General features: G+C 37.2%; 1 protein-coding gene across 2 annotated transcripts in view; it reads right to left on the reverse strand.

Moving 5' to 3' along the window:
* Daao1 (D-amino acid oxidase 1) overlaps positions 1-24,647 on the reverse strand; it is a 261,388-nt gene that overhangs the window by 186,551 nt on the left and 50,190 nt on the right. For both annotated transcript variants that reach the window (XM_089098450.1, XM_089098451.1), the window contains exon 5: positions 23,067-23,223. In XM_089098450.1, the coding sequence (XP_088954576.1) occupies positions 23,067-23,223 (157 nt within the window). The remainder of the gene's footprint in view (positions 1-23,066; positions 23,224-24,647) is intronic.

Consider the following 24,647-nt stretch of genomic DNA (forward strand, 5'->3'; position numbering starts at 1 on the left):
TTTCAATTGGACATACGAGCCAAAATTCAAATAACGGCGTCAAATGACCGTTTTCCGTTAAACGGAATTTACAGTCTTCTGCCAGAACCTAACTTAAGCATGAATCACGGTTTCCTCTGGTTTAACGTCCGTAATCCTCCAAGCCGAATCAAGTTTATCGACAACACCCTCCATCGTTTCCAATTAGGCCTATTGAATAAATCCCTTTAGAAAACACATCGCACATCTTTTCTAAGCAAAGAGCAATTAGTCCTAGATTAGTTCTATAAATACCTTATATGCCCCCAGGGCATAACTTAAAACCCTTGCCCTGAGGCCTGTGGGGAAGTGTCCTCCTCAAAAACATAATTTCTATCTGGAAATCAACTACGCTGAATAAAATTGCTATCTGAAAATTTTGATTGGATGTGTTTAGGGAAAAGGTGGGCGTGAGAAAGGGGTTATTTGCCCTCAAATAACTTTCGACTATTAAAAAGGGCACTAGGCCTTTGAATTTCCAATCGACTGAGCCCTTTTTCAAGTTTCTACGACAAAGATTTCAATAAAAAATTGATATTCCCCCAGGGCATAACTTATAACCCTTGCCTTGAAGACTGTGGGGGGAGTGCCCTGCTCAAAGGTATAATTTAGTAAACTTTAAACTGCGCGGAACAAAAAGGCTATCTCAAAATTTTGATTGGATGACTTTGGGAAAATGGTGGGCGTGGAAGGGGTCTTAGTTGCCTTCCAATAACTTTCGACTATTAAAAAGGGTACTAGCCATTTCAATTTCCAATCGAATGAGCCCTTTTTGTAGTTTCTACGACAACGCGTTCTATAAAAACCTTATATGTCCCCAGGGCATAACTTACAACCTTGCCCCGAGGGATGTGGGGAAGTGCCCACCTCAAAAACATATTTTCTATCTGGAAATCAACTACGCTGAACAAAATGGTTATCTCAAAATTTTGATTGGATGTGTTTGGGGGAATGATGGGCGGGGGGGCTAGTTGCCCTCCAATCACTTTCGACTATTAAAAAGAGCACTAGCCACTCCAATTTCCAATCGAATGAACCCTTTTCGAAGTTTCTACGAAAACTCTTTCGATACGAGGTGCCCGGGTATGGAAAAAAAAAAATACATTGTGCCAACATCGTTCTTTACTTAGGCAGCGCTATGGCACTGCCTATGATTTACAGTCTTCTGCCAGAACCTAACTGTTGCTTTAAAAAAAATTGCTTTCAATTGGACATACGAGCCAAAATTCAAATAACGGCGTCAAATGACCGTTTTCCGTTTAACGGAATTTACAGTCTTCTGCCAGAACCTAACTTAAGCATGAATCACGGTTTCCTCTGGTTTAACGTCCGTAATCCTCCAAGCCGAATCAAGTTTATCGACAACACCCTCCATCGTTTCCAATTAGGCCTATTGAATAAATCCCTTTAGAAAACACATCGCACATCTTTTCTAAGCAAAGAGCAATTAGTCCTAGATTTTAACAAGCATTTCTAATAATCCCTGGGTCACGTATTTCTATATTAAGAAGATACACTGAAAATGAAAGTGGGATTTCGTGTTTCATCACTTTCAAAAGCTGTTGTTTTCTCTGACTTTCCCCTATCCCGACTTTCTATGCTGCTATTCAAGCTAATGAGATCTTAATGAGTTGTTGACAGGGAGATAGAAGTAGAGAATTTGATAACTTGTACATGATTAGAATTAGAGGGAAAGATTTTAGAGGGAAACGCTTGGTTAGCATTGTATCTAATATGTTCTTCAAGGGATTTTTCGACGTTATTAAACATGATGGCAACTCTGTCCGGCTTTATTTGATTTAAAGAGGACTTCGTAGCTCAATTTGGGAGAAATTCGAAATCAAAATAAGAAAATATTAATAACGCTTGACAGAAGAAACTTCAAACAGTAGAATGTGAATAATAAAACAAAAGTTTAGCTCGATATTAGTTACAGAAAAGTTTTAGAGAGAGCTTTCATTTTTTCCCCTTGACGGTGAAGTTTGCAGCTTTATTTTTGCTTTGCTTGCAAGAAGGGAAAAGCAACGAAAAAAATCGAACTGTCTATCCCAGCACTTCTCAGGTGAAAGCCTATTCTGTCATTTGCGCTTTATTGAAAACTATACGTGTCTTGAGCAGTCCTTCGAAAGAACAAATAAAATTAAACTGAAAATTTGATATACGAATGATATTCTTGCTGAAAGCTCAACAATTCAAGATTTTATTTCACTGTGATTTTCATTTTTATTTTCAATGTTGTAAATACAAAAGAAAATATTTGGATTATAATCCGTTTTTAGTAAAGCGTAAATGACGCAGTAGGCTTTAGCCGTATACAGTTAGGGGAGGGGAAAGGGGGCAGTTGTTAATCTTTTGTTTGTAGTTATTTTCGTTACTTTTAAGATTGATCTGAATATTCAATTTAAGTTATATTTGTTTCGAGATGTGTTTATTCATTTATATCAGGACCTGTTGTATGTTTGTTTGCTATTTTTTTTTTCAATTTAATAACGGGGTTTATTAAAAAAAAACAATAGGAAAAAAACACAAAGAAAACACTAAAAATGAGCAATGCAGCAGAACAATTAACCTTCCTTTAGCTTTCGCTTGCTTGGAGTAGCCCCATAAACATAGGAGTCAAAATTAAAAAGAAAAAAAAATCCGCACTTGCCCAGCTCCCGGCCGCAACAACCCTTCCGAACAACAACTTATTCCACCTACCGATATACCCAAAAAAATGCGTTTCCATCCAACAAAACATTAAACAATTTATTTCCATAAAAATTTATTTTTTTTGTTGGGAACTTGCGAGCGAGTGAAATTCAATTTAACTATTCTTCAAAAATCATACAACTGGAGATAAACTGTTTTAAGATCTCCAGGGAAATCAGACACATTTGCCGACTATTTCCAAAATTCGGGCAGATTATTCCAAATATTTGGCTAAATATGAAGTATTGAAAATAAAGATCTACTTCTTACAACTTGAGGCGTCCTCACATTATTAGCATATCGTGTAGGATAATTGTGTGTTTCATTACTAGAAGTAAATAAATTTAGAAAACACTTAGGAACTAACTTGGAATAATATACACGAATAACGTATGATAAAATTTTCCTAAACCTGAAAGAAGGATAATATTTAACTGCACATATTGAGATCTAACTGATGTTCCTTTACTATATCCAGTCAACACTCGCAGTGCCCGGCATCAGACGTAGTTGCTTCGTGTGAACTGAAAACGTACTAGACAATATACTCACACAATATACAAAATACGGGTGGACTAAAGAGAAATAAATTGATCTCATCACATAATTCAGGAATATATTCTTTAACTTTTCTCATCATTCCAACATTTCTTGCAATCTTACAACTGATAAATGATATATGATTTTCAAAAATAAGGTATTCATCAAAAATAACACCAAGATATCTAATATTATTAGTAAGCTTGACTGCATAATTATCTGTTTGTATATCAATGATCCAAGGGTAATAATTAGAAGACCTACCATACATAAGAAAACCTAATTTATTATGATTTAATAAAAGTTTATTTACTCTCATCCACTTATCTATGCATTGCATAACCTTTTTCATTATTTCTATTAAATAAGCTGAAGTCTTTGCTAACACAGTGAAATGGGTATCATCAGCAAAACTAGGAAGTATAGGCTTAGCATTAGTACACAAACCTCGATCATTATTTACCAAACTCATTACAGAAAAGCTTAGGTCATTGATTTATACTAGAATAAAAAGGGGCCTTGAACAGAACCCTGGGGTACACCAAATTCAACTACTCTTCAACTCTACTTAGCATCAGACTATTCTATATACTGTGTCACACCACTCAAAAAGGATTCAGATAGCTTCAATATCTTTCCTCTTATTCCACAATTTTCTAGCTTTTAAAATAAAGTGTCTAATTTGTGTCCGAAGGCCTCGACCGAGTCCGTTGATTTTGAATAGAAGTTATCAAGTATTTTGCAGTAGGTTGCATAGGTTGCATCAAGCCATGGCCAATTGTAGACAGAGAAAAGCCAAGACAGATAGTCCAAGTATTTGAGAGGCAAATGTTTAAATGGCTGGAGCACAGGTAAATGGCAGGAATATGCATGACTCTCTTATTGGACACATACTTGTTTGTTAGTTTTTGGAAAGACATGCCAGCATAGAGTCTCAGGCATGCTGACCAAGAATTTAAAATTGACATAAGACCGTTAGAGTGCCTGTAATTAGAGGTCAACAGTTTCTAATTTCTAAGAAAATATCGAAAATATCTACAATTTACAATATCTAAGAAAACAGAAGCAACTTTAAAACCCTGGTCTAGAGCATCATTTACAAAAGTAGTCAACATTAAAACTGCCTTTTCCGTTGACATCTCTTTACGAAAGCCAAATTGATTAGGATGAAAACAACCACTCATTCTCCAAAAACTCAGATACTCCGATGTTTAGATGTTCCTCTAATAACCTCAATATAACAGAAAGGAGAGATATTGGAATATAATTATTTACATTATTCTTCTCTCCCCGTTTAAATAAAGGGGCTGCCCTAGAACCTTTAAGGCACTCGGGCTATGTACCATTTTTAAAACTCTTATTTGTCAGGTGCAAAATTTGGCACGATATGCCAGGAAAAATTTCCTTAAATACCTTCACTGATATAAAATCAGACCCCGTAGCACAATTTCGCGTTTTTTTATCACATAATTTAATACATTTTTAGCAATCGGTTGCAGATACATTGATATATCACTACTTTCAGGCAAAAATTGGGTAAAATAACCATCACTCGGATGCTGTGCAACTGACAACGCTCTCCTGCCTCCTATACTAGAAAAGTAATCACACATTCGTTCAGCTGTTTGATGAATATTTTCATCTTTATCGAAAATAAAAATATCATCATGATTATTCGGATTAATCACAGATTTTATAACTTTCCAAGTCTTACCAGGGTTACCTTCCGCATTTCTAAAACGATAACTCGGGAGATCTATCTTAGCTTTATAGAGCAAACTATTCAACTTATTACTATACGTTTTATAAATATCTATATCACTAATATCACTACTTAACATTGACTTCTTATATAGCTCGTATCTCTTTGCTAAGGACACCAGAATATATTTCGTAATCCAGGGCTTCTTTGGCGTATCATAATAAATCGTTTTCGTTTTAGTTTGAATACAATCGACTATCACATTCTTTGCCATTTGTAAACTTTGCCATATACAAACTTGTAAACTTATCATTTACGTTCATACCAGTATCATCTAAAAAATATTTTATCCTAGCTTATTGTCTAACTTTGATACATTAATATGACTCAAACTCTTTTTCAAAACCTCAGAAGATTCAGAAAACTTCAAAATATATATTCAGAAAAATTCAGAATGCTGTTTTCTTTATAAGTGAAGATACAGACACCATTACACAAAAATGATCGGAAGCATCATTCACAATAAGATAACGGTGTAACAAAGATAACGATGTTGTATCCAGTTTAAAAAATAAATAATCAAGGTTGCTGAATCATGGGTCATTCTAGTGCATACATTAATAGTCGGCTTGAGCTCAAAACATGGCATAGTCCTTAGACGCTCACCGACTTTAATACTCTTATTTATTGTTATCAAATTCAAAATAAAATCACCAAAAATAAACAAGGCTTAGTAGAAATTGGTACCTTATCCAATTGCTCATCTAAGAGTAGGCCAAACTCATCGAAACATGTTGGGGGTCTATAAACAACAACTATAAAACATTTAAAACTCTGAAATTGTAATTCTAACACCATATTTTCGAAAACCATTTCACGGTTTACTCTCATATCATTCCTTATCTTAACTTGAAAACCATTACGTTCATAAATAGCTAAACCTCCATGCTGACGCTTTTCTCTATTTTTGACATAAAGCTTATAATTATCAATTTCCAACAACAAAAAATCATGATTCTGCAGCCAAGTCTCTGTTAAGCTAGTAGAGGAGGTGCTGTCTGCAGCATCTTCTGTGCCGACGCAATTCATTTAAAAAGCCATAAAAACTTCCAACTTCTTGGCAATTTAAATGAAAAATAGAAAATTCGCCTTCACATCTATTAGAGCCCACATAACACAAAATTTTACACTGCGAATCAGTTTAATCTTCGTGCAACTCGCAAACACCAAAATCTCTATGCAGTATCACACTCCCAATATTATGAGGTCTCATTGAATTACTAAAAAAACAATCTTTCTCTGTTCAAACTATACATTTAAACAAATGACCCTATGAGGATGGAAACCGAGAGACAAATTAACTATAATCCCTTTACTAAACAGCGGGCTATGCAACAAAGAGCTGAGAAAATCCCAATAAAAATATCCTAAAAGAAAATAAAGGATGAGAAAATAGGAAAAGATGCGAAAATACAGATAAAGATGATAACTCAATGTGATCCGTCAGAGCTAACATATAATATAAGAAACCATTCAATGAACACTTCATGACACAAAGCAAGACGATTAGACAAGACATTTGACTGCCAACATCCACTCAAAGAATTTTCTCATGATTGTTTAAAATTCTTTATGATTGTTTATTAAGTTTCTGTTCATTTTGGGTTTCATTTATTTTTTCAATAGTAATGTCTGATCGTTTCGAGCACAGTATAAAGATATAGCACTAAGTTTACCGCAGATAATTTCTGGCTCTTCATTCTCGGTGCGAACAAACAGCTCCTCCCACTTATTCTTGCATTAGCGCGTACAAACAGCTCCTCTCATTTGATCTGCCATCCGCGGTCCAATTATCCTGGCACGTATTTTGGCAGAAACTTTCTCAAAATGCCTTTGATACCAACTTGAGACTTCGAAACCTACTTTTAATTCCTAAAAACATCTAATAATAACATTGCACTACTAGTTACCCATTTTCATATATGTATTGGAATATTTTAATCTAAAGTTAGTTTCTTTAAAATTTAGTGTTGCAACGCTGAAGCTAAGTTCTACGTTGAAAAGAAATCCGACTTGTGTACCGGTGAAAAGACCGAATATCACTTATATTTATACATTATGTGGAGCACTCGCGTCTCGATCTTGATGTCTATAATGGGTAAGAAAGGAGAAGATCACACTGCCTATAATTTATATACTGTAGTTTCGAGCTTGAATTATTATAGGATTTTATTTCTGTTGGTTTTAAGTTTTTTGGTAAAAAAAACTACTTAGTAAAAAACTTCTTCTGAAAAAAGTAGTTTGAAATTTCTTCTTTGAAACTACTTTGAAATTGTGAAAGCTTTTTCTTTGAAAAACTTCATTCAACCGCAGGAAGGTATTAACAAAAGAAAAATGGTAAATTATCCAGAGATTGAAAATGTTTTTACAATCTTTCAAAAGCCACCAAACGAGTGACAAATGAAGTGTTACTTTACATCAATACCGAGGGTGCCTCAGCCTCCCATGTGTCATTCCTTCTAAGAATATTATGAATCCAGTGTTTCACGTTCATGCAAAAGTAATAGAAATTGCCAAAGCAGCACAATGCATTCCAGATTCTAAAGCAGTAAATGAAAAATATCGAACCTATTCTGATCCAAAAAGAGGATTGAAGGTAGTTAAGAATATTTACTTAGCAAAAAGAATAGATCTAGAAGTGACTCCAGCTATAAACAAATACAAAAAAAATGGTAAAAGGACCTGGGATGGGTACCAGAGCATTTAAATATCAGAGGGAATGAGATGGATGATTGGCTTGGAAAACAAGCATCATCAAAGAGGCAAATATTTAATAATATTGCTCCCTTGATGGTTGCTAAACAAATATTGGTTGCTAAAAACGTGCTAAAGAAATAGCGAGCTTAGACACTGGACGAAGCACTCAAATATATTTGTGGAGCAAAAGAAGGATAGGCAACTTGAAAAAGAATGGTGAGGTGTTCAGAAGAATTGTGGGGTGTATGTTTGTGAAGCAAAAGAAGGATAGGTAACATGAAAAAATGTGGGGTGTTAAGGAGAATTGTGGGGTGTGAAACAAACGAAGGATAGGCCAGTTGGAAAAACAACTGTGAGGTGTTAAGAAGAATTGTGGGGTGTATATTTGTGAAGAAAATAAGGACATGAAACTTGAAAAAAAATTGTGGGGTGTTAAGAAGACTCGAATCTAAGGTGGTTTTCAGATTAAGTTCAGGACATACGGGGATTTAATTATACAGAGTTCGTTTTTATAATGAAAGCTCAAATTGTGATGCGAAGAAATAATAAAGCCTTTATTATTTGAATGTGTGAAAACAGGACATAAACAAAAACATATTAGACAATTTAAAAAAAAAAGAATCAGACTGGAATTTTTACAATATGAAGAAAATTTAGGAGTGACGCCGCAGAAGATTTACGGTGAAATGCACGTTTCTAAAGTATATTAAACTGATTAACTTTACAAGCGAGAATGTGACTCCGGCATAAGAATACTCGTGAATTCTACAAGGAAAAGAGGAGGACACATCCCCTCCCACAACCCTCGGGGCAAGGGTTTTAAGTTATGCCCTGAGGTTATATAAGAACGATGTTGGCACAATGTACTATTTATTATTTATTTCCTTTAGAGCAGGGCACTTCATATGGAAGGGGTCGTCGTAGAAACTTCATAAGGGGCTCATTCGATTGGAAATTGAGAGTTCTATTGCCCTTTTTATAGTCGAAAGTGATTGGAGGGCAACTAGCCCCCCACCCCACGCTCTTCATTCCCACGAACACGTCCAATCTAAATTGTTAGATTGCTATTTTGTTCAGCGTAGTTGATTTCCAAATAGCAAATATGTTTTTGAGGAGGACACTCCCCCAAAACCCTCAGGGCAAGGGTTTTAAGTTATGCCCTGGGGACATATGTTTTTATAGAAGGCGTTGTCGTAGAAACTTCAAAATAGGCTCATTCGATTGGAAATTCGAAGGGCTAGTACCCTTTTTAATAGTCGAAGTGATTGGATGGCAACTAGCCCCCTCCCCCCCCCCCCCAGACGCCTAACATTCCCCCAAACACATGCAATCAAAATTGATATAGCCATTTTGTTCGGCGTAGTTTATTTCAAGATAGAAAATGTTTTTGAAGAGGGTACTCCCCCACAACCGTCAGGGCCTGGGTTTTAAGTTATGACCTGGGGGCATATAAGGTTTTTATAGAAGGCGTTGTCGTAGAAACTTGAAAAAATGCTCTTTCGATTGGAAATTCGAAGGGCTAGTGCCCTTTTAATAGTTGAAAGTGATTGGAGGGCAACTAGCCCCCCCCACGCCCATCTTTTCCCCAAACATATCCAATCAAAATTTTGATATAGCCATTTTGTTCTGCGTAGTTGATTTCCAGATAGAAAATGTTTTTGAGGAGGGCACTCCCCCAAAACCCTCAAGGCAAGGGTTTTAAGTTATGACCTGGGGGCATGTAAGGTTTTTATAGAAGGCGTTGTCGTAGAAACTTCAAAAAAGGCTCATTCGATTGGAAATTCGAAGGGCTAGTGCCCTTTTTAATAGTTGAAAGTGATTGGAGGGCAACTAGCCCCCCCCCCCACGCCCATATTTTCCCCAAACACATCCAATCAAAATTTTGATATAGCCATTTTGTTCAGCGTAGTTGATTTCCAGAGAGAAAATATGTTTTTCAGGAGGACACTCCCCCGAAGCCCTCAGGGCAACGGTTTTAAGCTATGCCCTGGAGGCATATAAGGTTTTTAAAGAAGGCGTTGTCGTAAAACTTCAAAAAATGCTCATTCGATTGGAAATTCAAAGGGATAGTGCCATTTTTAATAGTCGAAAGTAATTGGAGGGCAACTAGCCCCCCCCCACGCCCATCATTCCTCCAAACACATCCAATGAAAATTTTGAGATAGGCATTTTGTTCAGCGTAGTTCATTTCAAGAAGAAAATATATTTTTGAGGAGGACACTCCCACACAACCCTCAGGGCAAGGATAATAAGTTATGCCCTGGGGGCATATAAGGATTTTATTGAAATCTTTGTCGTATAAAGTTGAAAAAGGGCTAATTTGATTGGAAGTTCAAGGGGACAGTGCCCTTTTTATTAGTCAAATGTGATTTGAGGCTAATTAGCCTCCCACTCGATCCTGGCTATCCCCAAACACATAAAATCAATATTTTTAGACGGCAATTCTGTTCAACTTAGTTGAAAGTTTTGAAAATTACGTCTGTAAGGAAGACAACCCCTCCCCCCACACCCCTCAGGGCAAGGTTGTAAGTTAAGCCCGGGGGGCATATAAAGTTTTTATTGAAAGCGTTGTCGTAGAAACTTCAAAAGGGCTAATTCAATTGGAAATTGAAAGGGCTAGTGCCTTTTTTAATAGTTGAAAGTGATTGGATAGCGACTAACGGCGCCCCTCTCACGTCCACCATTTTCCCAAACACATCGAGTTAAAATTTTGAGATATCCATTTTGTTCAACGTAGATGAAAGTTTTGGAAATTAGGTCTTTTAGGATGATAACCCCCTCAGAGCCCCCAGTGCAAGGGTTGTAAGTTATGCCCTGGGGCATATAAATTTTGATAGAAAGCGTCGTCGTAGAAACTTCAAAAGGGCTCATTCAATTGGAAATTAAAAGGGCTAGTGCCTTTTTCAATAGTTGACAGTGATTGGATATCAACTAACGCCCCTCTCACGCCGGCAATTTTCCAAAACACATCCAATCAAAATTTTTGAGATATCCATTTTGTTCAACGTAGTTGAGCGTTCTGGACATTAGGTCTTTTAGGATGATAACCCCCTCAGAGCCCTCAGTGCAAGGGTTGTAAGTTATGCCCTGGGAGCATATAAGGTTTGTATAGAAAGTTGTTGCATAAATCATAGGCAGCACGATCCCGCTGCCTAAGTAAAGAACGGGGACACTCAAGAACGAGACAAGACACGGGGACTAAGTAAAGAGGAGGAAACTCCCCCACAAACCTCAGGGCAAGGGCTTTAAGTTATGTCCTGGGGGTATATAAGAACGATGTTGGCGCAATGTCTTATTTATTAATTTTTTTCCTTTAGAGCAGGGCACTTCGTATCGAAGAATTTGTCGTAGAAACATCGAAAAACGCTCATTCAATTGGATATTGGAGTGACTTGTGCCCTTTTTAATAGTCAAAAGTGATTGGAATGCGACTAACACCCCTTCCATGCCAACCATTTCCCGAAACATATCCAATCAAAATTTGAGATAGCCATTTTGTTCAGCGTAATTGATTTCTAGATAGAAATTATGCTTTTGAGGACAGTCCCTCACAGCCCTTAGGGCAAGGCTTGTAAGTTATGCCCTGGGGGCATATAAGGTTTTTTGTAGAAGGCGTTGTCGTAGAAACTTTACAAAATGCTCATTCGATTGGAAATTCAAAGACCTAATGCCCTTTTTAATACTCGAAAGTGATTAGAGGGCAACTAACCCGCCTCGCACGCCCACCTTTTCCCCAAACACGTCTAATCAAAACTTTGAGATAGCCATTTTATTCAACGTACTTTTAACTTCTGGAAATTAGGTCTTTAAGGATGACAGCCCCGCCCACAGCCCTCAGGGAAAGGTTTGTAAATTATGCCCAGGGGGTATATAATGTTTTTATATAACGCATTCTCGTAGAAACTTCAAAAAGGGTTCATTTGATTGGAAATTGGAATGGCTAGTGCCCTTTTTAATAGTCGAAAGTGACTGGAAAGCAACTAACACCCCTTCCACGCCCACCATTTCCCCAAACACATCCAATATAGACTTTGACATAGCCATTTTGTTCCACGCAGGTCAAAGTTCAGGAAATTATACCTTTGAGCAGCACACTCACCCAACAGTCTTCAGGGCCAGGGTTATAAGTTATGCCCTGGGGGAATATAAGATTTTAATTGAAATCTTTGTCGCAGAAACTTGAAAAAGGGCGCATTTGATTGGAAATTCAAAGGGCTAGTGCCCTTTTTAATAGTCGAAAGTGATTTGAAGGCAACTATTCCCCCTCTCACGCCCATCTTTTCTCCAAAAAAATCCAATCAATATTTTAGATAGCCATTTTATTCAACGTAGTTGAAAGTTTTGGAAATTCGGTCTTTAAGTATGACAACGCCTCCCCCGCCCCCACAGCCCTCAGGGCCAGGGTTGTAAGTTATGCCCTGGGGGCGTATAAGGTTTTTATTTAAAGCGTATAAAAATTAGAAAGGGCTCATTCAATTGGAAATCGAAAGAGATAGTGCCTTTTTCAATAGTTGAAAGTAATTTGTTAATAACTGACGCCTTGCACAAATCCATTATTTTCCAAACTACATCCTATCGAACCTTTTGGGCAATCATGTCCATTTACGCATTCGGGAGTGATGGGAATCAGGCCTTGAGGGAGAATGGCCCTACCGAAGTCCATTCATCACCGATGTACACTTATGCCCAGGGGCCACATAGGTTTACGTTGAATCTTGTTGTATAAATCATGGGCAGCGCGATCGCGCTGCCTAAGTAAATAACGGGGACACTCAAGAACGAGACAAGACACGGGGACTAAGTAAAGAGGAGGAAACTCCCCCACAAACCTCAGGGCAAGGGCTTTAAGTTATGCCCTGGGGGTATATAAGAACGATGTTGGCGCAATGTATTATTTATTAATTTTTTCCTTTAGAGCAGGGCACTTCGTATCGAAAAAGTTGTCGTAGAAACATCGAAAAACGCTCATTCAATTAGATATTGGAGTGGCTTGTGGCCTTTTTAATAGTCGAAAGTGATTGGAATGCGACTAACACCCCTTCCACGCCAACCATTTCCCGAAACATATCCAATCAAAATTTGAGATAGCCATTTTGTTCAGCGCAGTTGATTTCTAGATAGAAATTATGCTTTTGAGGACAGTCCCTCACAGCCCTCAGGGCAAGGGTTGTAAGTTATGCCCAGGGGGTATATATGGTTTTTATATAAAGCGTTCTCGAAGAAACTTCAAAAAGGGCTCATTCGATTTGAAATTGAAATGGCTAGTGCCCATTTTAATAGTTGAAAGTGATTGGAAAGCAACTAACACCCCTTCCACGCCCACCATTTCCTCAAACACATCCAATATAGATTTTTACATAGCCATTTTGTTCCACGCATGTCAAAGTTCAGGAAATTATACCTTTGAGCAGCACACTCCCCCCACAGTCTTCAGGGACAGGGTTATAAGTTATGCCCTGTGGGCATATAAGATTTTAATTGAAATCTTTGTCGCAGAAATTTGAAAAAGGGCTCATTTGATTGGAAATTCAAAGGGCTAGTGCCCTTTTTAATAGTCGAAAGTGATTTGAAGGCAACTATTGAAGTCAGTATTCATCGATCATTCAGAGCGATAACATCTATTAGTTTTAAACAGTTAATACACAATACAGTGCGAAAGGACGGGGAGAAGTTAGCCACGCCTCCCAGCATAGCAGCGTCTCTGGATAAAGATCCATTTCGTTGACAACTGAGGAAGAGCGCGCTACGAAGTTTTGTCCCGGGCTAAAGCGGGACGCAACGAATAAACTCTACTGCCGGAGAATATTGCTGGAAGAGAATAAGGTAGGCAATCTTAATTATCTTGAATAAGCAAGCAGAAATGGAGGGGAATCAGATTGAGCCACCTCAACTTCTGGATGCGTCAGATCCTGACGCTATTTCTCAGTTTATGCGTGAAATAAATTTCAAACTGGATTTGATCCCACAGCTCTCAAACAGCTTATTCGGTATAGAGGCAAGAATGAATAGTTTTAGTAAACAGCTAGATACAACAAAATCAGAAATTTCAAACGATCTAGCGGAAATGAAGAACAAACTCAGGGAGTCTACACTGAAAATTGACTCATTGGAGGCAGAAATAAAGCGTTATAACCTCGTGTTTTACAGTTTCCCTGTGACTGGTCCATTCCAGTCGAGTTTGAAGGATGAGCTTTGCGAGTTTCTTAGCTTGTGCCTCCCGAACCTACAGCTTTCTCGGAGAGACATAAAGGATGGTTTCCGCCTGAGATCAGGTCCTGTAATAGTTAAGTGGCACGACTTGGAATTACGAAATGAGGTTCTCAGGAAAAATTTTGTATTGAAACAGAACGGCGTAGGGGTTGTTCCGAACTACACAACATATCAACGGGAGGCTAGAAAAAATTTGAAGCCAGTGCTGTCCCAAGCCCTAGTAACAGGTCAAAATGCGTGGCTCAAAGGTGATAGGCTTATCATTGAAGGTAAAACGTAGACTTACGACCGTGAATGTCAAAAAGTAAAAGAAATGACGGTAAGCCACCCAATTAGGGCCCCTAATCCAGCGCAAAGTAACTCAGAGATCAGAGGTATAAATCCAGCTAATGTCAATGAAAATAACCAGAGCTCAGTACAGAATTGCCCTTCAGATCAGTCGGGCTGTTCTGGTAATGAAAGTGACAAAAACACCATAGTTGAAATAAACAGCAACTTGCCGAAAACAATAGGAGCAGGAAAAGATCGTAAAAGTAGCGATATTATCCCCGTCGATAATACTTACTGTCACACTGCTCCATATGTACGGCAAAGAAATGAGGAGCCATCGAGAAACCGGGTTACTGAACGAACTTGGCGATGAATTTACAGACAAGACACATATCCGTCAAGGCAGCTACAAAAAAATCAGCCTTGGCAGTAGAGGGGTATTAATAGGCCTAGAGGTGATGATTATTACCGGTTAGATTTCCCCCCGAGTGATTACGGAGCCCAATAGCATCGCCAAGGTCATACACAAACCCTGAAGTTTGTATCTTGGAATGTACAGGGTATAAAAACTAAGTTCAGTTCTGTGGAAAGTGATTTGTCAAATTTTGACTTTGTAGCATTAATAGAAACCTGGCATTGCCCTAGTGAAACTCCAAAAGTAAGAGGTTTCAATGTGGAATGTGTATCGCGAGAGTTAGCTTTGAACAATCGTTATTTTGGAGGCCTTGTAGTGTTGTTAAAAGATGAGTCTTTCAAAAGTTATACAAAGCTGAAAAGTAAATCAGAAAATGTTATTTGGACTAGATTAGAATGTTTGGATGGACTGTGTATTGTAATAGGATCGATTTATATTCCGCCTCAAAATAGCTCGTACCGAAATGAAGATACGTGGAATTTGTTGGTAAAAGAATTAGATGAAAAAAGAGATCATTTTGAAAATGATTAGATTGAAATTAATGGGTGATTTTAATGGTTATACCAGTGATGAAGTTGAATTAAAAGATTTGTTAATTCCAGGTATTCCGTCAGCAGTCCCAGCCGCCTAAAGGATCCCCAGAGCTAGCAGGGATGAAAAAAGAAGAATAAATTAATGGGGAAGAAGGTTGCTGACACTATGCGCAGAATCGGGTTTGATGATCGGACATGGAAGATTTGGAAAGGATAAAAATCGGGGTGAGTTTACCTACGTATCTGGGGCTAAAGCAAGTTTAATTGATTATGTTTTGGTGGATATTCGCTGGGATCCGAATTACCTTAATGTGGATCTGCTTAAGCTAGTAGGATCGGACCATCTACCGGTATTTTTAGAAATTAGATCAAGGAGTGCTCCCCAAAGGAGGGATATTTCAAGCGAAAGTCGTATTTACAATAAAAATGTTAGATGTCAGATACCTAGGGAATGGTCTACAGAGGAAAATGTTAAACTAAGTGAAGCGTTTTCAGAGGATGATGTAGCTATAAGGCTAAGCGATTTAGAGAAGATAAATAACCATGATAGATTGATAGAAGAGTTCACTGAGATTTTACATGAAATAGCAGGCCCAGTTCTAGGAAATAAAGGAGGTCGTATGGATATAGAATTTTTTTATGAGGAATGTAGAATAAAAAAATTAGAATTGATTAAAGAAATGGAGATTTTGAGGGAAGAAGAAAAAAAGGAAAAAAGGCGTCGACTAGTAACAAGGTTTAAAAGTGTTCGTCGGGAGTATAAACGCCATTTAAAACAGAAAATGAGAGTAGCTATTCAAAAAGGTAAGAAGGAGCTGATCCAATTTTATGAAAAGAGTTATATGCGGTCTTTCTGGAGAAAGATAAAAAAAAGGGGCCTCCATAGCTCAGCCAAAAGTACCTGACCCAAAAACATGGCCTACATACTACAACTACGCGGTTCAGGAAGACTATTCGTTTGACTGCTGGTTCAGCGACGAATTATCGAATACAGAGAATGAGACCAGTCTCCCACTGAAAGAACACGATTATGATCTGATAAAACCCGCATCGGAAGAAGAAATTGAAGAATGTATAAGCGCCATGGAAGGTGGATCAGCACCTGGTAGCGATGGAGTCCCAACAAAGATCTTGAAACAATTCCAACTTTTATTTATGCCCATCTTCTTGGCTATCTTCAACTCAGTTCTGGCTTCTGGAGAATGGCCCTCGCCGTGGAAAACATCCTTGATTTTGCCGCTATTCAAAAAGGGAGATCCAGCGGATCACAGTAATTATCGACCGATATCTTTAGTACCTAGTTTTAGCAAAATATTAGAAAGAATACTAGATGCTAGATTAGCTCATTGGTTAAAAAAATATAGGATTTTGAAGGAGGAGCAGGCAGGATTTCGAGATGGTTATAATGCTATTGATAGGGTCTTAGTCCTACAGGCGCTTGTAGAGAAATATGCAAAAGGGAAGCATAGGTTATACGTTGCATTTTTAGTTCTAGAAAAGTCCTTCGAAAGTATTGATCGGATTTTCCTGTACTTATAACTGTTAAAAGTAGGCTTATCAAGACTTTTCGTTATGATTTTAGCTGATATGCATAGAAAGACATTTGATATAGTTAAAGCTTTAGGGAACGAATTATCGTCGCCGTTTGAAATTAGAAAAAGAGTAAAACAGGGTAGTAGTATTTCGCCTAGGTTGTTCACGTTGTATATAAATGATATTGTTGACCATTTTAAGAAGGTATGGGCCCCTACGGTGTCACTAGGGAACCTGACGTTATCTCTGTTGCTTTTTGCTGATGATGCGGTGTTAATAGGCAAGTCACCAGAGGAGCTCCAAATCTTATTGATATTAGAAGAATATTTAGATAGAATCGAACTAGTGTTGAATATAAAAAAGACTGAGACTGTAGTTTTTAGAGGAGTTCGTGTGAATAAGGATGATCAAAAAGTAGAATTTTATTATAAAGTTGAAAAAGTAAAAAAGAATAAAATTTTTGAATATTTGGGAGTAACAATTTCAGCAAAAGGAGGATGGAAAGACCATGTAAAAGAGATGATTAAGAGAGAGAAAGCAGTTTCAGCTGCCATTTTACGTAATTCAAGGCTTTCAAGTATAAAAGATCTAAAAATGCATAAATATGTTTTTAATTCTAAGGTTTTGCCTACTATCCATTACGGAACTGAACTCTGGAGGCATGACCCGGCACCACAATTGGAATCAATTCAGCTGCAACACTTTAAGAGATTAATTGGTCTTCATTTAACAACCCACAATCAGGCAATAAAAGGTGAACTAGGTATATTTTCGCTGAGAATGAGCAGATTGGCACAGATGATCCGGTACTGGCTAAAAGTTCTAATTCTGCCAGAAGATAGGTTAGCAAAAGCAGCTTATGTGGAGATGCTACGGTCGAAACGTAAAAGATCGTGGCCGTATCAAATAAAAAGTGTTTTAGATGGATTAGGATTAGGATCATATATTTGGAATGAGGGGCTAGGACCCTCAGATCAGTGTGAGCCGTTTTTTGGCTATGATTATAGAAAGAATAAAAGACCAGGAAGTCCAAATGTGGACCCAGGCAGTTAAAACATCTGAAACATTGAAGTTTTATTCCCAAGTAAAAGAGATATTTGTATTTGAATATTGTTTTAAACTAGGATTATCAGGGGAGACATTGAGAACTTGGTTTCGGATCCGAACGAATTACCTACCACTAAAAACTAGAAAAAGAGTATCTGAAAGAAAAAGGATGGCCCCAGATGCAGATGCGGATTCCTCTTTCCCCAGATGTAACCTAGGTATTGAGGATGTGGCCCATATTCTCACCGAGTGCCAGCAACTTTCTCTATTAAGGGAAAAGTATTTTGAGGGTGGTAACTTGGAGTACCCCGGGATCCTGTATAAGGTTTTTATTTAAAGCGTAAAAACTTAGAAAGGGCTCATTCAATTTGAAATTGAAAGGGCTAGTGCCTTTTTTTAATAGTTGAAAGTGACTGGAGAGCGACTAACGGCCCTCTCACGTCCACCATTTTCCCAAACACATCCAATCAAAATTTTGAGATATCCATTTTGTTCAACGTAGTTGAAAGTTCTTGAAATTAGGTCTTTTAGGATGAAAACCCCCTGAGAGCCAGCAGTGCAAGGGTTGTAAGTTATGCGCTGGGGGAATATACAGTTTATATATAAAGCTGTTATGAAAATTTCAAATGGAGCTAATTTGATTGGAAGTTGAAGTTGCCGTTATAAACTGATGAAAGTGGGTGTAGAGTTTCTAACCCCCCTCTCATACCCACCATGTTTACGCACGCCTACAATTTAGGCTTAGAGACTTCTATTTGATAGAATAGAAAAACTAGATTTGAACAGTAGATATGCTAGGGTGACATACCACCCAGAGAAACCAGAGCCACGTTTGCATGTTCTGTCCTGGGGACATATCTGGTTCCTATAGATAGAGTTGCTATAAAACGTCAAAAGTGACTCATTCAATTCGAAATTGAGAGGGCTAGTGCCCTTTTCAATAGTCGAAAGTGACTGGAGAGCAACTAAAGCCCCTCTCACGCCCCCCATTTCTGCCAGCCTGTTCAGCAAAAATTTTTGAGACAGTGATATTGTTAGAAATGGAATAAAATTCTGAACATTAGCTCCTAGTGGATAATAACCACCTTAACAGATTGGAAGCCTATGATTTTTATTTTTATAATGGGGGCATGAATTTTGTTTTTAGTCAGTGGTCTCGTTTCCAAAAGGACTCATTTAATTAAAATTCGAAAGACATGGTGCCATGTCTAATTTTCAAAAGTGATTGGAAGGCTTGGTATTTTTATAGTAAAGATCGACGTGGGTATAATGTATTATTTTTTGTTGTTGTTGTTGTTGTTTAGACCAGGGCACTTCATATCGAAGGAGTTGTCGTGGGAACTTCGAAAAGGGCTCATTCGATTGAAAATAGAAAGGGCTGATGCTCTTTTTAATAGTCGAAAGTGATTTGAGGGCAACTAATCACCCTTCCACTCTCACGCTCCCACGCCAACCCTCCCATTTCTGCTCTTAAAATTTAACCAAATCAAAATAGCGTAAGTGTATCCAAGCTATTAAACAAAGTAAACAGGTTTTTTTGCGAATGGTATCAAGTTTTCAATTTCAGGTCAACTAGAGGAGGTATGAAACTAAATTAAACAGTACTATTTGTGTCCAGATTTTTCAAAGGGTGTTGTTGTTAAAAATTGCTGAAAATTTTTCTCCAGCATACAAATAGCAGGCCAAACTATAAAGTCTTAAAAAACCAAAAGATTTAAAGTATTATTTTCTTTTTCCCTGGAAAGACTTCAATATAAAACGAACAGAAATTAATTAAAAAAACTTTTTCCACAAAACAAGTATTTCAAAGAAAAGTAAAGAACTCCATTAAGCAAAAATGAGCAAAAATAAAATCAAATAATCTTCCAAGCGTGAAACTACCACAAATCAGCATCGATAAATAAATGAAACCCAAAACGAACAGAAATTACAATAAATAACCGTGTCAAACTCAAAAAGAGCAGAAATTAACATAAGTTGGGCGCAAAACCCCAGCTGATGTTATGATCTATCTCAGGCAATATTACATAGGTAATATCAAAAAGTACTATACAAAAATTTCACTGGTTCAGACCAGTAGTGCCCAGCCATTTACACGGCGCAAATCCAAAAATCACTAATTTGACTTATGTGTTGCGTCACATACAATAGCGGAAACCGGATTTTCAAAGGGTACTGCCCAATATGAATTTAAGGATAAAACTTGGGCTAAAAAAAAAGAGACATAAATAAACAGAATGTATATTAGACACACCTTAAGTTATGAAACTTAAGTGACTTTAGCATCTATTGAGCTGTAAGTAGCTGTCCAGTTACTGGATAGCTACTAAAGGCTGTATTATCATACGTAAAATAAGTAGACTTCAGGTTATGAAACTTGAACGGCTTCAATTGACTAAGAGTCATATCTGAACCATTTTAGGGATATTCCATCAAAAATAATGCTCACTAGTACATTTGCCAAAAGAACGCATTGTTTCATAACATTTATATACGTTTTTTCTATACACCTGAATCCACATGTAGCGTAGGTTGAATATAGTTCTAAACGATACAAAAAGTGCCAAGAATATCAGAACAAAAACCTTTTGCCATAGCTGAAAACTTCATACATGAAAACTGCGACTTTCAAGGATTTTTTTTTTTTTTTGTTATCTCAAAATTATGAAGTTAGCAGGGCATTGTTACAATTTCGTTAGTGTTGTCACGTTGAACCATGAAAACAAATGAGCAAAAGTCACTGGTAAAATTTAAAATCACTTCTCATCCGTAAAATTGAAGCATCAACAATCTGTTGACTCCCAAGGACGACTCCACCTTCAAAGGGGGGCTAGACATTCTTAAACTGTTCGGTGCCACATGATTATTTGTGTTTTATTATATTGCTCATTCAGTATGATGTATTATGATTGATTATTATATGATTATACATATTATGATATGATATTATGATTATTTTATTTTTTGCTGTTTTTTTACCCAAGTTGATTAAACTACACGTGGAGGTCTTTTTCATTAAGAACTGAATTCCAAATCTTTTCGATTTTTTTATGATATATATTTGTTGCGTAGGCTTCCTCTAACCAATTCCAACAATCGTTTTATATTTTCACTGTCTTTGGTAATCAAAGGGTATTTTTGAATTTATTCACAAGTATGCCCTTGAGCTGCTTATACTTTCTTTTTATTTCGAATTTATTGACATCAAGCGAGATTTACCGACATTTACAGGTATTTTAAATTACTTCTTGTTATGAACTAACTTGTTAAAAAAAAATACTCTTACATTTATTAGTAATAACTCATCGCAGCACCAAGCCGCCTGAGGCCAATAAAGCTACGCACACTCCTCCTCCATCCTAATCTATTCATAGCCTCCCTCTTTACACCCTTCCAGGAAGTTCCCATTTCCCTTAAATCTTTCTTTACGACATCCTCACGCCCCAACCGCGGACGACCTGCTTGCCTCACGCCCAAACCTCATTATTTGTTCAATAATAGCTAGCTACGTTCAAAACTACAGAAATTCCGTTTAAAATTGTCATTAAGTTAATTTCAATCAAAGTTATCAGCCGAAACTGCATTGCAATTGCATCATTGACAAAAAAAAAAGGCAGAGGTAATCTGAGGTCATAAAGACCAAATCAATAAGCTTCACTAATTTAATTTTTAATTTTTTTCTGCTTTAAAGGTTATAGCAAAGAGCAGGGTTAACTTGTAAGAATGGAAACTGTGGCTAGTGTCGATCAAACAAATACCAACGTCATCTAGCGTTTGGTGACACTTGGCATTTTTTCAAGCTATGTCACAAGGCCGTACCCATGAATTTTTTCGGGTGGATGGGTGGGTGGGTACTCAAATATTTTTTCGGGGGGGGGGGGGGGGTACACAAAAAACCTCAAAAAATGCATCAAACATTTGTTTAAATCCATTTTTATTACGCTTTTACGAGTCAGACAAACATTTCGGGGGGGGGGGGGTCAAACCTCCCTACCCCCCCCTGGGTACGGCTTTGGTAATCAGTTTTCTGTCAGAAAGTGAGATCGGACACTCATTGATACCCTAATTTAACCAATTACAGTAATTAAGTTTATTGTTCTGATAATTAAACTGAAAGAAATGCCAAGTGCAACAAACACTAATTGACGTTGATGTATTTTTTTGTCGTCACTAGCGCCAGTTCCCACTCTTATAAGTTACCCTTTGGGTTAAAACATTTGATTCCCCTTAGTTTTGTAAGATCTTGAGAAAAATCGTAAAAAAAAACAATCCGTAATAAACTAACAAAATGTTTCAAATTAAATAGCAGATGATCGTTTAAGAAAACGACTTGAATGAGTCCCTACAAAAACGAACATTCACATGAACACGCACAATTGTACAAAACCACGACCTCCGACCTTAGAAACATAGAAGTCCCGGGATAATCTTTTTGAGCAACCAAAGACTTTTCCCTTTTTATAAGCAGTACAAACATGGGCGTAGACAGCGTGTTGTCTAGGGAGGGCAGCCAATTCTGTGATGGAAGGGGGGCTGAAGTTATTTCGACAATTCACAAAACCTCACATCGCCAGCAAGTTCTATCTTACTTTTTGAAATCTCACCAAAAATCAAAGATCATAAATCATCAATTAGCTTCAGTAATAATCTTCTTGGATTACTATACTTTTATTATCTTCTTTCAATACTATAATATAATAAACCCACTATTCTACTTCCAATTTCCAGAAAACATAAACACCATAAAAGCAATTTGACACAAATCACATTACAGTGATTATCATCACACAATTACACAAATTACACAAATCACAATCACATTACAAATCACACAAATCACAAATACATTACGGTTAGATAACAGCTTCCTGTTCTAAGAATTCAATTCAAAAATTTGAAGTTGGGCAATATTAAATATCAAAATTGGTATATCTATACATCGGACCAAAAATCAATACTGAATATCGAAACATAAATATCGATATCGGAAACGATATTCAGAAATTTCTGTACATTTCCAGCTTTTTCAACCATCTACCAGTGATTATCGAATAGAAAATTCCAAAGAAATGTTAATATCTAGTGTAAATTTGAGGTTCTGAGGGGGAGCACCTGCCCCCTTCCCTATGCCCATGAGTAGAGAAGAGTCCAAAGTGCTGATGTCTAAACATTTTGTCTGGCTATGAACAAACAAGTACAAAGCCTAAGGAAACATAAAAATAACAGTTCTGAAAATTTTTTCTTGTCGAGCATTGTACAATCAAATTCAGCATTACATCTTCTCAGACTGTTTGCACTATTGTTTATCAACTTTGGCATCTCAATCTCTCAGAAAACTATTTTTTCTTACTTTATACACTTGACCGCGGATAGGGACAAGCTTATTATCCATACAAAGCTTCTTAGCACCAAATCCAGTACAATTGACAACCACGTCAAATTGACCAGCCAACTCGTCCAGCCTTTCCACATTTCGGATGACAACTTTTCCCCCAGCTTTCTCAAACCTGCAAAGGACTTATTATAATAAAGCTGAATTGGACATCCTGCATTATGAAATCATAACTGACATCAAAGGAACTTCAAAGGGACACTCAAGATGGGGGAAACTTGGCCTAAGAATGTCACTTTGAATTATTATCTCATTGTCTCTGTGCCCCTTGTTCGATAACTTATAAAGCGAAAGTCCTCTCCTCTCTTGAGTGTTGTGGGTCCTATGCCTTATTAGTTTGTATAAGCAGAAGTTTCGTCATAAAATTCTCGGAGAGCTTTATAATACAACGGTTCTCCATATTTGATTCTGATTTCACCTTAACGTTCTGGAGGAGTTTTACGAACTCTAATAAAAAAAGAGAAGCTTGAGAAACACATTAACTCAAATTTTCTAAACATTTCTTAAGTTTCACTCGCAGAAAGTTCAAAATTTAACAGTTATGCAAGATAACAGTAATATGTATATATAGAGACATAGTTACTGGACCTTTTAACTATGTTAAACAAAATGGCTATCTCAAATTTCGATTAGATGTGCTTGAAAAATTAATGGGCTTGGGAGGAGGGATGCTTGCCCTCCATTCACTTTTGATTCTTGGTAAGGGCACTAAAACTTCTTATTTCTAATCGAATAAGCTCCTTATGGCACTGCGCTACCTATGATATTGCTTCTAAGACCTTTTGAAAACCTACATGCATATAGTTTTGTTGCTTAATTTGAATTCCTCCCAAGCGTTTCCTAAAAGTTTCACCTTAATACTATAAGCATTATTACCTACAGCAATCATAATAGCACTATTAGTAGTATACACATAGTACCTTTTAGTTAGTTCAAAATCCGCCGCACCATACCCTGAAAGTTCCAACTTAATACTAAAAGCCGTTTCTAAGATGTTGCTGTTCTGAGAGACCCTTTTGACAATCTACATTCTCTTAGTTTGTTTTGAAACAGTTCAACATCCACCTAAACTTTTCTTGAAACCTTCACCTTAATACCCTTAGCTTCGGTAGTAGCAATAGTTGTAGTAATAGTGGTAGCATGAATAGCAGTATGTATATAGCACCTTTGGTTTTTCTCTACATTCCCTTTAACACACGCTGAAAGTTTCAACTTAATACCACAAACCATTTCTGAGGCATTGCTGATATGTCCTCTTGACAACCTGTATGCGCATAGTGTGTTTGGATTTAGTTTAACACTGTTTACAATCTCTCAAAATTTTCAACTTAATAATCTTAGCTTTAGTAGCAGTATTAGTAGTACCATTAGTGATAGTAGGAGCAGTAGTAGCAGAAGCAGTAACAGTCGTAATAGTTGTAGAAGTAGTAGTAGCAGAATGTAAACATTGCCTTTCGGTTAGTTCAACATCCCCCACAGCAGCCCTGTTTGTTTCAACTTCACCCACTCATCTGTTCCTAAAATATTGCTGGTACGCCC

Source organism: Artemia sp. Qi Xiang Cuo, chromosome 12, assembly GCF_049724085.1.
Source record: "Artemia sp. Qi Xiang Cuo chromosome 12, ASM4972408v1, whole genome shotgun sequence".
In the NCBI taxonomy this organism is placed as follows: Eukaryota; Metazoa; Arthropoda; class Branchiopoda; order Anostraca; family Artemiidae; genus Artemia; species Artemia sp. Qi Xiang Cuo.